The following is a 14,054-nucleotide window of genomic DNA, read 5'->3' as shown; positions in this document are numbered from 1 at the left end:
TTTATGGGTTTTTAAAGTGACAAATTCTGTAACACTGAATGACATACATGAAATTAAACTTTTTTGAAAAAATACTGGATCTTGACTTTCTCCTGCATGGAGCTACGCTATCTTCCCATACTGGACCTTCAGTAGTGAGATCTGCAGGCTCATTTTAGTGCATAGCACTGATTATCACTTTTTCACCTGAAGCAGCAAAAGCAACCTTTTGCGTGCCGTATGATCTAGTTGCCAGGCTGGTAAAACCCCCTCATTTTACCTGTGGTTTACATTACTCTTAGTCTCTATAAGCAACTTAAAGTTAGTAAGCTGCTTATTTTAATAGCTCTAAGGGGCAGTGCATCAGCAACCACAAAGACACATAGATTTTATAACCTCATCCTGAAAAGAAGACACAAACATGAAATCCTCCTGGATTTTAATCACAAATAGCATCCCCATGCATTGATGCATCACAGTTCAGGTCAACAATTTCCCCTTAATTTTACATCAGTTATCCTACCCAATGTAAAGTGGTGTAAACCTTCAAAGACCCTGTTCACCGTTACTTTACAATATATTAGATTCCCAGAAGGACTGCACTCTTCTTGCAAATCCACTTGTATTGGGAGTAGCAGTTATCAGCATACATTTCCATCAACTTATAGGCAGCACATTTTTCTTCTTTCTTCCGTCCTTTTACTGTAAAACTGCAAGAGCCACACAACACACAGATAGGAAGATCTTTGAAAAAAATTGTTTGCATATACAAAGAGAGAAACTACAAAGACCAAATTTTTTATCTTTATGCTGTCATTGTTTTGATTCCCTGACATACAGAGAGGTTTTATTTATTTAGTAAGCTTTGTCCTTCCTCTGTTTCCCTACTTGTGTAGCTGAAAGTAAAAAGCTTACACAGCATCAGTTCCTTTTCTGAGAACTGTCAAGGAATTTCACTTTTCAACTGCATGTTTTGATAAAAATTCTGTACTGAGAAAAATCAGAGCTGCCCAAGCAGAGTATGGGCCCTGGTATCTTACTACTACCTTCTCATGTCTAGTGGCTGAACAGCCCGGGCACAGTGAGTGGAGAACACATCTCAGAAGTCCACATAGATTTACCCAGGAATGGACCTACCTGTGCCCTGGATGTTTGGGGTCAGTGAGCCATATCCATCTTCCTTCCTCCTCATCAAAGCTTAATCCAGTCCAAACAAAGCCAATGCCTTTATCCTTCAGTTTGTTTAAGAAATCCTAGAGAGAGGTATGTCTTTGAACTCTCACAATAATGACACTTCATAAAAATCCAGTACCAGTAGTGTATAGTGGTAATTAATATTTTAAAATCAGCATGGCTTTCATGCCCAAAGATTCCAAAGAATGTTTCCAAGAAATTGAGAAGGGAAAAAAAAACCCAGAAAACCACACATGGAAATTATCACAGATTCTCAACTACACCCAGCACCACAACTAATGATGGTAAGAGGAGCAACCAAGAAGCTAACCTTTGGCTCCTTGCTGGCCCCAGGCCCATTGCACTAACACATTTTAGATGATGATAAGGCTGATCTGAATTACAGGAGCTGAAGCTATCTCCTCTTTTCTCTCCCTACAAGGAAGAGAGGTAATAATTTTGCCAGCTCACCCTCTTGGGTGCTCTAGAAGTCACTGTCTGAACCTGGTCACCTTTAAGCAAAATCAGCAGCACAAAAGAGAAACACTACAGGTTAGGATTTGGTCCACAGACTGTTCTTTCTATTGCCACAGATCTGGTACTGGTGTTTAAAAATGTCCAAAGTACAGAGAAACAGCTCCATCTCCCAAAGAAATGCAACAGCCTTTATGACAAGTTAGTTCTGAACAGGTTAGATTTGGAATCAAACATGCAAGAATCCTTCCAACACCTGCTGCTTCTTGCTGGAGATAATCTCTAGGCATATCATTGCACCTCTTTAAATGAAATGTAGGCTACTGGTCTTTTTGACAAAAATGTTTCTCAACATGCAGAAGCCAATCATCAGTGCACTTACCACTGAAAATGCCTTTTACGAGCATATCTGGATTAGAAATGGCTTCTAAAAATACATGGAAAGCTGTACTTGATATGTGGATTCACAAGGTATAAGCAAAAAGAATATTTGAACCACAGAGTGTCTTACAAGCTTACCATTTCAGTCTCATCCTCTATAATCAGGAGCTCAGATTTTTTTCCTGAGCAGTAATTCCTACTATTCTCCCAGGTGTCACGAGTTTCTGAGTAGAAATAACATCTCCCATAATGCAGCTTCCAGCCAACAGGGCAGAGTTCACATCTGGAGTCTGTGAAGAGCTTGAGGTGAAACTTTTGTTTTACAGCTTGCAACAAAAAAGTTGCCCCCTTTTTTTTTTTTTTTTTTTTTTTTTTTTTTTTAAAGTTTCAAAAAAAAAAGTTTCCCCTTTTTTTTTTTTTTTTTTTTTTTTTTTTTTTTTTTTTTACAACTGATGTAATTATTATTAAAATCGGTTCCTGCTTCTGGTAGGACTTTTGAGTAAGAGTGTAAAGAAGCTTCAAACCCAGGGCAAGGGAAAAATTGCAATGGCATAGCTTGTCTTAAGAAAGCACATTGTCCCTGCTTTATAGTAGTAATAAGGATAGTAATTCTTTGATTAGGAATCACTCTATGCCTTTAAATATTTCAGAACTCTAGCTAATCATACTAAATATTTTACATAATAATTGGGGTAGAATTATGGATAAAATCCCAGCCCTGCCGAAATCACTATTCATAGTACAATTCAATGGCATCCATGGAAAAATAACAAAGATCTTCAATAACACTGGTCCACTCTTATTTTTTGCTTAAACTAAAATGTTCAAGGATGGAACTCTAACATAGATCTATTTATACATCTTTATCAATATGTTAATCTTTTCAAGAACTTCATTTATGCTGCTATGAGCGAGACTTTATTTCCTTACCATTTGTATGTACGCATAAGCTCTCCTTTAACGTAGTCAGTAAGCTGTTCTCACGAAGACCTTCCTCAACGACACCGTCACTTTCAGAAAGATTTTCTCTAGGCTTCCACATGTCACTTGATAGCAAGTCACCTGGACATGAATCTCTGACATTTTAATGTAAAGCTCACAATTGAGCTGTATAGAAACCCCATAGTATTTTTCTGTGGATAATAACAGGAGTTTTAACTGGAAACACGAATTGCTCATTTGTCCTTCCAGCTCTTCTGTAGACAGTATGTGGAGAGTTGAACATCCAGATCATATACATTAAACAAATACATGAGGTGACTGACTTCACAAGGACAGTGTAGAGTCCGTTATCACCATGCTTTTGACAACATGATACCACCTTAGTGGTTTGTTCAGTTTTGGAAAGGAAGAGGAGGGAGAGAAACACAACAGTAGAAAGCACGGGTGGTCTTGTCACCTTATCAAAATAGTTTGTCTGCAAAACCTGTTTAAGTTAAGGATTAATACAAAGCAAAACATTGTATTAAAGCAATACATTCATTGAGAGGAATTAATGCAAAACATTTCACTTGGTCACTCACATCGCTGAATTAATGTGATCACAGCTCCCAGAAACACAACATTCAGAAATCCTGAGAGAGCAGCAAGATACCGCAATCCTGAAGGATTTGAGCGAAGTTCTGCAAGAAATAAGAGTGTTTTACAAACGCAGCATGAGATGGTACCCAGGACATAAGTCTGGGTTTCTCTAGACATCTTTCAGACAGAATGTCCAACACTGTCACTTTGCCGTGTGCTGCGTCACAGTCGCTTTTTCCCTTCTGGTTGCCTCCTGCATATCGAGTGGTTCTTGCTTCTAATAAGCTTTAATTTATGAAAACTTTTTGGGGCCTTGAATTTTCTCATTATGTCTTCACTGTTTACCAGCTCATTTGAGGTTTTCAGTGGCACAGCTACTGAATACTTTATGCTTCTTCGTAGCAGAGGGATGTCACTTGCAGATATCACGAAGACTGTTAGATGTCACAGCAAGCACTTAAGAAACATTGCTAAAGAAAACCTCACAAATTTAGTGAAAAAGGAAGAACTGAAGTTTCTAACAGTTGCAAAGAAAGAGATGTATATGACATGTAAGAACAAAAATAAGGTTCTAGGGCTATGAATACCAACACTATCAATCAAGAAAGGACCAGTAGATTCTCTGAAAATTAAACTCAGGACTCACTAATTAGATTTTAAACCCACACAATGCCTTTAGAAAAGTGCATGTTGTAATTTGGATTTTTTTTTTATTGAGTCCTTGACATTCAGCCAATCCCACCCAGAAAATTACTACAAAATGTGTGGGAAAAAAAAAAAAAAGTAGCAGTGCATTAAACAGAGCTTCTTTGCAGACTAGGTGCTTCATCAAGGTCAGTGAATAGAGATGCCAAAGCAAGCTCCCTCAGAACTCGAAGAAAATTGCAATGCATGGAGCTATACTTCAAATCACGAAACAACTTGAACTTTGTGGTACATTATAAACTCATCTCCACTAACATTTGCACTTCATGTCTCATTTCTAGCTATCACCATTTTGCCCAGAGGTCAAACACCTTGCTTCCTCATTTGTATATTCAATGATACTTACATGGGAAATGCTGCTATCTGTGACTGGACATCTTTAAACATTCAAACAGCTAATCCCACTGTTTTTATATTGCCACCCTATTTAGGCAGCAAATAAATGTGAACAGAATGCAGTACTTTTCACGAGCTATGCAACATGTTATGGTTAAGCATCTGTGTGCATTTTCCTTCTTCCTCTGGGTGCTATGCTGTGATTCTGACATTAAAAAAAAAGCCAATGAGGATACTTGGGGTCTAATCTGAACTCTGCCATGATTTCCACAATGGCTAGACTGTAGGCAAAACAGTAACAGTGACTTGTGTAAACGCTCATATTGGTGCTCAGCTACCCAGAGCGAGCTCTGGCAGCAGCAATACGCAGCGCTGACAGCACAGCATGGGCTAACAGCTCAGCATTTGCCCAGCTTTTCAAGGCACCTCTGCAGCTTGCACCCCTGTCGAGACTGGGTGGAACCGCAAGGAGGAACGGGAGCTCTGCATTGTGGTCTTCCTTGCATACTACATTAACTGATGCAGATATTGCACTAGGTTATGCCCATGAGCCATTGTGACCACTTCTAACCACTCCAGTGAATACACTTCTGTATGCCGTATGTATATCACGATACCACGACCAGTCTCTGTCAGGTATAAAGCTGGCTCACACACATTTCACCACAAGCAGAAACTCGGCTTGCAGTGCATGAACACTACATGAAAGCACTGTCTCTTCAATTGCTTACCTGAACTCTTTCTGCTGCCCTGTTGTGTCATGCTACCCAATCATGCAGGCAGACAATGCAGGTAGAGCATTTTAAACCCAGCTTTGTCCCTGTGTGCTCTGCTTGTTTGAGGTCACATACTATTCTGTATATGTGCCAATTACACTTTGTCTGACATCTTGCTTCTTTTAAATGGAAATATTCAATTTACTCCATTACAGCAATGTTTTTGTGCACTTTGACAAATATTTTAAAGACCATTGAAAATTCTTAGTTAAATAAATGTTAGCTTTTATGATCAGTTTTATGATTTTTTTTTTTTCAATTTTGCTGGTGCTGTGCTTCTAATGAAGTTGGGAGCAGGCTCTCAACTAAGTTGTAATAACTGGCACAATTTATGTCAATAAAATCGCACACAGTTTATCCTGCCATACTAGGTAACTGAAGTTGACTCTTGCTTTTTCCTATTAAAAATTGTGCAGCCAGGATTTCTCAGGAACTATCATCATAGCTAACTAACTGTTTGGAAACTGGTTGTCTAGTTGCTCTGAGGATTTAGTATTTATGACCTGAGATCCTCTTCCCTGGGACACTTAAAAGAAATAAAGGTTAGCAAGGGTGAGCTTGAAAGCCTTCCAGTATATATCTTTATACTTTCTCCCTTGCTGCTCCTGACACTTTCTACAAAATCCCTAGAAGTTGTTGAAAAAGCTTACTAGACAGCAAGTTACTGTCTCACGGTTTTCATTTAAATTATTCTTAAATTCTTCTTAGCTGTGATTCCTGAAAAAAACCCAAACCAAACCAAAACAAAAAAAAAAAAAATCCCCCACAAACCCAACCAAAAGTCCTTTAGAAAAATTAAATGGCTAAAGAGCCATTAACCACTGCCAAACTTGCAGCCAACTACTGCCTCATGTTTTCCTCATATGCCTTTATCTCCTAGTCTCCATTTTGTACTGGGACTGTCAGCACCAGTACTCCAAGCCTGGTGGTACTATTAATTACGGTATTTTATCTCTATCCATCATATTTCTCTGTATACTGGCATATACCACTGGCAATTTTAGTAACACCAACTCAAATTTTGGCAGATATGGGTTTTTTTATGGTAGTTCAAATATAGATGAAAATAGGTGTAGACACTTGTTAATTACAGAAAAAGCCTGAAGGCATAGCACAAACGCTTGGACGCTCACCTGCACTGGAGTTTTTCTTCCTTGCTTTGAAGCGAAGTTCTACGTAACCCTCTTCATTCTCCATTTCAAGGTCTTTTTATCACTTCTTCCTGTTGAAGACTGACCATTAGTATCAAACTAGGTTATGGGAAATGATGAGTGTGATAAACAGGAAGGGGACAACGGATGGTCATTGGTGCTTTTAGCTGAAGCCATACAGTAGCCGGACTACGAAAAGGAACTTAACTGTATAAACTGTACAGACAAGTGAACTCTTTTCTCTTCTTTTTGACTTCCTCTGTCTTTCTCTGACAAACTCCAGCCCCTTCTAACAGATATTTCTAACACTGCATTTTCTCCAACGCAATATCACAGTCCTCAAATGCATTCTTTTAATACACACGCGCTCTTGCACGAGAGAATACACTTGAGCCCCTCAAGCCCATTTCTTTGGATTGATAGACTTTTCGCATTTACTCAATATTAAAATTGAATTATGGGGAAATCAACAAGCATCCTTTCTTGGCAACATAGTGTTGCGAATCCAAGTCAAAACCACTTTTTTTTTTCTTTATTTTGGAAGGATATTTATATCGCTTTTACTGAGATGACAGATCCAGAGGATGCTAGCAGAGCTAAACAACCAGGCAAGAAAGGCTATCAACAGCAAGAAGCCAGCCTACAAAAAGGTACATGGAAGAAGAGGAGCATAAATTCTATAAAGCTGAATATGAAAACACAATAAAGCAAAACAAGAGAGAGACTGAGGAGCAGCTTACAAGAAACCCCCATTCTTTAGGAGGAAAGAACCTGACAAAAGGTCTGTAAGGCAATAATAAGCTTATAGAAAAGGTCACACAGTAATAGGAAAATAAATCAGTGCTTTTTTTGCGTGTGTTTTTGCTGTGGACGAAGGTTCCCATACTAGAATCTTCTTATACTGGAAAAAAACCCACCCAAGACCCCAGACTCAAATAAAGAAAAGAATTTGTCATTATGTGGCTAAATATGTTAACTAATGGAAGATATTTAGAAGGAAATCTTGTCTCACACATCCAAAGGAATTTCTTGAAGAATAATTCTGAACTCTAAAAGTTCAATCATTTTCTCTCTGCCCAGGAAAATTTCCATAGCATGAGATTTTAGCGGTCATCAGGTTTGACTTGAAAAGACATTACTTCTTCCAAGAATCTAAAATAGCTTCACTATGACAATGGACATTGTCTCAACTTTCAGTTTTCTGTCTCATGGTCTCCATTTGCAAAAGGGTCCAAAACTCGCTGCATACATTGTCTTCTTAAAATGAAAAATAGTAGATGAGCTCTAAGAGTATTCTGGCTTCCACCAGCAAAACAATGAAAGAAACTCCCAGTTCAGACCTTTGGAGTTACAATTATGCTTTTTGTCTTGATCTACTTTTTTTGTGCATGCACTCCAAGGTACTGACTTTCTGTATGATGTTCTCGAGTCCACAAATCTTAATACAGGATTTTTTTTTTTTCTCACAGTGAAAGCACATGATTTTTAAAACATTATCCATTACGTGCTTTCTTAAACCCACCATACTTTCAAAAGAAGAATCTGATTTTAAAATCACTTCTCCTTTGCAGGGAAATTACATATGAAAACAGAACTGAATACTGTCTGTCAGGGTAGGGTATTAATTTAAGCATTCTTTCCAAATAAAGGGTTGATTAGATCAGTTTGCATGATACTACAGCTGTATAATATATGCAATATACTAATTATATTAATTGTATTAGTGATACTAATTTGGATCTCCTATTAACAAACACTGTAGAAGTCTTCTGAGTCTTCATAACTTCTTGTTCACCTTCTCACCCCTTTCTTGTTCCATTTATCACACAGTCATATTTTTTAATAAAGAAAAAATTATATGTAAAATATGTAGCTTGTTGCAAGATCTATCTGACTTTTTTTTTTTTGCTCAAATTCTCCACAGACTTCCAGAAAGAGACAGAAATCAGAGAAGGGACATGTGGTGTCTAAACTGCAGCTCCCAGATGGTGTCCAGGAAGCTCAAGCAGATAGTCCCTGACATCAAATTGAGAAGCAAAGCACTTTGACCTTGGGATGCTAATGATTTCTCTACTTGTGTCACTGAAACTTCATTAGTGATAATGGAAGAATTTTTTTTCCTCATCAGAATGTTTTCATTAGAAGGTTGTGAATAGATTAAGGGCTATTGTTGCAGCTCTTAGAGACCAGAACTGCAATATGTTCAAAGTCAGTGCTGCCATTATATCTAAAAGGAATAAGAATAAACAGATAGATATGTTGCATAGTATACTAAGAAAAAAATACATCCTATTATGTTGTAAATAGGCTTGGGCTGATTAGATATAAGATTCTTGGCAAAATGTCACTATTCGTTTAGCTTTTTATATTATCAGAATATAAATATTAACGAGGTTTTAATGATTAGGTTCATAGTTGCTGAGAATTTCTATTTATAATTACCAAGAGAGTATTTCTGTGTAATGAGCCAATATATCATTTTTTTTCAGAAAAAAAATGAAGGGAAGAAATTTTACTTGCAACTACTTATTCAGCACACAGAAAACAGTGAGGAATTATGTAAAAGTACACATACACCCAAAAGATCTGCATTAAGTCTTTGAGGGCAAGTTTCATTCTAAATTTTCCAATTTTCTATATGCAAATTTCTCAACACTGGCTAATATTCTTTTAATGCTTTTGTACACTTTCATAGTTTTTTGTAAGAGAAGCAAAACCTTCAAGCTCTGTCCTCTTCCATACAACTCCTTCATGAAACTATGAGAGAGCCTTCCCCAGAGGGCTGTCAGCCCTGGTCTTTCTGCATGTCAGCTTCTAGTATGGGCAGCTAGGAGCAGTGACCTCAGCCTGAAATTAAAATGGTCATTCACGTATGATTAAAATTATCACAAATAGCAGAATAAAAATGTTTATGCTCTATCAATGATATTTTATCACGTACTGAAATGTTACTACAACATATTGACATTTCACTGAAAGAGGAACTTTCCCAGGACAGAAATTCTCAGCAAACCGAAGGTTTGTTACTTAACAAGTCTGCTGCATAGTGCTTTGTATTTAATTAATTGTCTTCCTGAGTTAGAGCCCAAGAGATTACTCCTATGCAAAACTATTCATACATACAACTAATAGAGCTGTTTGGGAACTAAATTTGTTAGAAAGGAAACTTTCCATGGACACTTCCAAAATTGCCCTTTGTCCCTCCTAATTCAATTAGCTTTGGTCATTAGCTAGAGACTCACACAAGTGTGTTGTCTTTTCATATCAGCACCACCACCATAAACACAAGTAAGTTCCTCAGCATGTGTGTTACTGTGGTTAACATATAGCTTCACACAGGGATTCACAAATCCTCTGATGAGATTTACAATCACCTTCATTATAAATGTAATTTGTGTGTTTGTTCATGGGCTTATAATATTTGCATCTTGTCCTTGAAATTCAGCAATTATATTAAGAAATACCTGAGGGGGGATAATAGATCTAGATCTGACTGATTTGACCTAAGGAAAATAAAAAGGACACTTAAAATAAAAATTCCGTTTTTGGCTTCACAGCACCACTGGCAGCATATATAAGTTGTCAGTTCTCCAACAATACATTGCCTCTAGTGAATTTATGCCTCACTGAATTACTCTTCATGGAATCAAATTTGCATCAGGCCTGCTGTAAGACAAAGCTAGTCTCAGTGTTTTTGTTTTGAGGCTATCATCCAACACTGGAGATTTCTTTGAAGAGTAAAGTGTTTCTTCTGGTTTTGGCAACAGTTAACACAACATGCATATGCACTGTTCCTGTGTTTACATAGAGGTCTGAAGCATCAGATCAGTGATGGAGTGGGACTTCCAGTAAGTTAGGTACTTTCCTCTCCTAAACATTGACTGCAGACTGTTAAATCTCTGTATTTCCTTCCAGCTGGGGAGGTGAGATTCCTGATGCGATTCTGGGGATCGATGCCACAATCAGACATCCCTCTCTTCACGATATATTTGAAGAGAGAGAGCCTTGCACATCACATGTGATGTTTTGTACAGTTGAGCAGCCTACAGAGAGCAGAAGCCTCAGCACACAAGCAAAGCTTCCTCAGGTCTAGCTTCGAGCAAAGTGTAGACAATGTAGATCTTTCCTACATCTTTCTTCATCACACTACATATTTTCTCTGCAACTATGTTGGGAACTAAGAACAGATCCTCCGTGTAGCTGGACTGGCAGGCTTCATGAATGGAGTAAAATCCAGCTGGCAGCTGGTCACAAGTGGTGTTCCCCAAGGCTCAGTACTGGGACCAGTTCTGATTAACATCTTTGTCAATGATCTGGATGAGGGGATCAAGCGCACACTCAGTAAGTTTGAAGACGATACCAAGTTGGGTGGGTGTGTTGATCTGCTTGAGGGAAGGAAGGTTCTACAGAGGGATCCGGACAGGCTGGATTGATGGGCTGAGGCCAGTTGTATGAGATTCAACAACACTGAGGGACAGGTCCTGCTCTTGGGTCACAACAACCCCATGTAACATTACAGGCTTGGAGAAGAGTGGCTGGAAAGCTGCCTGGCAGAAAAGGGCCTGGGAGTATTGGTTGACATCTGTCTGAATATGAGTTGGCAGTATGCCCAGGTGGCCAAGAAGGCCAATAGTATCCTGGCTTGAATCAGAAATAGCATGGCCAGAAGGACTAGGGAAGTGATCATCCCCCTGTATTCAGCACTGGTGAGGCCACACCTCAATGACCGTGTTCAGTTTTGGGCTACAAGAACGACATTGAGGTGCTTGAGTGCATCCAAAGAAGGGCAACGAAGCTGGTGAAGAGTCTAGAGAGCAAGTCCTATGAGCAGCTGCTGAGGGAACTGGGGTTGTTTAATCTGAAGAAAAGGAGGCCCCGGGGAGACCCTATCGTTCTCTACAACTACCTGAAATGAGGTTGTAGCAAAATGCATGTCAGTCTCTTTTCACAAGTAGCAAGCGATAGGATGAGAGGAAAAAGCCTCGAGTTCCACCAGAGGAGGTTTAGGTTTGGTATTAGGAAAAATTTCTTCACCAAAAGGGTTGTCAAGCACTGGAACAAGGTGCCCAGGGAATTGGATGAATCACCATCCCTGGAGGTATTTAAAAGGCAGGTACATGTGGCACTTAGGGACATGGTTTAGAGGTGGACTTGGCAGTGTTACATTAATGGGTTGGACTTGATGATCTTAAAGGTCTTTTCCAAACTAAATAATTCTGTGAATCTGTGAGCCAAAGCAGGCTTAGTGTGTCGACGCTGTGCACGTGAGCTCAGGCTGCCTACATTTCCCAATTCTGCTCTGTATCAGATTGCCTTAGGGTCTTTCTGGGAAGTATATTTGAGATTACATTGTCATGTTACACGAAAGACGGGGAAGACACAAAGGTACAGCTACGAACAGGGCACTCATCTGAGCCCTGAAGTAAAAGGCACAGCTAAGGTTTTCTCTTCTGTAGTGGCTGCGGTGCTCCACAATGCCTTTAGCTTGAGCAAGGAAGCAGCACAGATAGTCAGTGAATTTAGAGAAACTGAAGAAAGCTCTGCCACAGTGCTCACATTGATGGCCTTCTACAGCTGTCTCTGAAATCAGTAGGACTGCAGATGTTTGGACATGCTGGGAAGAGCTGGGAATTGGTGATCACAAGCTCTGCTGTCACTTTGAGTAAATTCTTTTGACATCCTATTTCATTATCCTGGTTACAAAGCCAGACTCTGATTTCTAGATGCTATAATATTCTGTTAGGTTAATTATGTCTCCCACAAACTGCAAAAATGCTATGAAAATCCTGAACCACAAGAATTCTGAGTTCATGGTTACACAACTGGTGGGGACTTTTTGCAGTGTTTGGGCTTTATGTCTGAGAAATAGCTTTACATGCCTAAAAACAACTATGTTTTTAGTAGATCTGAGTGGTTTGCTGTCACTTGGATGTATTCATAAAACAAACTAATTTAATTTATTTAATAGCAGGTCGAAGGAGGTGATTCTCCCCCTCTACTCTGCTCTCGTGAGACCCCACCTGGAGTACTGTGTTCAGATGTGGGGCCCCCAGCATAAAAAAGACCTGGACCTGTTGGAGCGAGTCCAGAGGAGGGCCACGAAGATGATCAGAGGGCTGGAGCACCTCCCAAACAAGGACAGACGCAGAGAGTTGGGGTTGTTCAGCCTGGAGAAAAGAAGGCTCTGAAGAGACCTGATAGCAGACTGCCAGTACCTGAAGGGGGCTACAGGAGAGATGGGGAAACACTCTTTATCAGGGGGTGTAGTGAGAGGACAAGGGGTAACGGCTTCAAGCTGAAAGTGGGTAAATTTAGATTAGATACTTGGAAGAAATTTTTCGCTGTGAGGGTGGTGAGACACTGGCCCAGGTTGCCCAGGGAAGCTGTGGATGCCCCATCCCTGGAGGGGTTCAAGGCCAGGCTGGATGAGGCTTTGAGCAACCTGGGCTAGTGGGAGGTGTCCCTGCCCATGGCAGGGGGGTGGAACTGGATGATCTTTAAGGTCCTTGTCAACCCAAACCATTCTATGATTCTATGAACTCTGGAATATAATAATATTTATTTTTGTAAATATTTTAATGGTATTGTGAATATTGTTACAGTGCAACATGTAGTAAAACCACATTTCTCAAAATTCCACTTCAATACATACTTCATGTAAATGAAGATCAGAATTCCTGTAAGCAGCACTGACATCATGCAAAGAAGCAGGAAACTACCAAGAGATTTTATGATACAGATCAAAGGATGGTAAGGCTGCTTTAATAGAATGTAGATGCTCTCATATAGTCAGAAGAAAAACAAGATTAAACAAATTTTGCAAATGTTTCAAATTACTAGTTCCCAGAGCCGTTCTCCTTGGGTTACAGATGCTTTTGTGGCCTTGTGTTCACAAGTTCAAAACCATTCTTGTCTGCTAGCACTATCATCACAAGCAGATCTCATCTTGTCAGCAGAAGCTGGAGGCTGACACCCTCTTTTTCCATAAAGGCCCTTACTGTGCCTTTGGATTGCTTCTGCAATTTCCAGTTTTGCATCTGGAAAGCAGCCTGGAGTAATGTGTCATGTTTACCAAGAAACTCCTTGAAAAACTGTTTCTTCCTGGGAAATAGGTCCACGTTGAGTAGCTTTGCTCTTACTGGTGGATGATTTTAAAAAGAGCAGTGCAAACAGTGTCTGAGGAAGCTTTCAGAAGACCTGATTTAAGCTACCAGCAAATACCACTGTGGTTTCAGCAACCTTTAAGTCTCCGAGTAAGACGAAAATGGTTGCTGCAGGAAGTGGAGGTACTGTCTACAGATGGGCAGTTTCTATTCTCTCCTTGCCGGGACTAAGACGAGCACCGCCTGTCCCATCCACTGCCTCCCAGCTGTACCAGGGCTGGCTGGGGGATACATTGGTATGAAGTTGGAGGTGAAGCTTTGGGAGTCGGAATTATAAATGTCTACAGTCTTGATAAATCACCCTCTCTTCTCTATGCTCAGGCTTTCCATTTGCAGCACCTACCATGTCACAGTCAGTGCAACTTCTTTAACCCACAATTTATATTCAGTCGGTG

The 14,054-nt window shown here is 39.6% G+C and overlaps 1 protein-coding gene across 1 annotated transcript; it reads right to left on the bottom strand.

Annotated features, from left to right (window-relative positions):
• Positions 1-559: 559 nt before the first annotated feature.
• LOC104467108 (killer cell lectin-like receptor subfamily F member 1) lies at positions 560-6,542 on the bottom strand. The gene is made up of 6 exons (XM_010080748.1): positions 6,479-6,542; positions 3,531-3,629; positions 2,938-3,069; positions 2,146-2,297; positions 1,117-1,232; positions 560-689 (listed from the first exon to the last, which is right to left on the bottom strand). Exons 1-6 carry the CDS (start codon positions 6,540-6,542, stop codon positions 560-562), a joined length of 693 nt encoding a protein of 230 aa, XP_010079050.1.
• Positions 6,543-14,054: the final 7,512 nt, after the last annotated feature.

The sequence above is a fragment of the Pterocles gutturalis genome, unplaced genomic scaffold (genome assembly GCF_000699245.1).
Source record: "Pterocles gutturalis isolate BGI_N339 unplaced genomic scaffold, ASM69924v1 scaffold16296, whole genome shotgun sequence".
Taxonomy (NCBI): Eukaryota; Metazoa; Chordata; class Aves; order Pterocliformes; family Pteroclidae; genus Pterocles; species Pterocles gutturalis.
The sequence above is the reverse complement of the archived record's forward strand: the minus strand, read 5'-3'. Positions and strand labels throughout refer to the sequence as shown.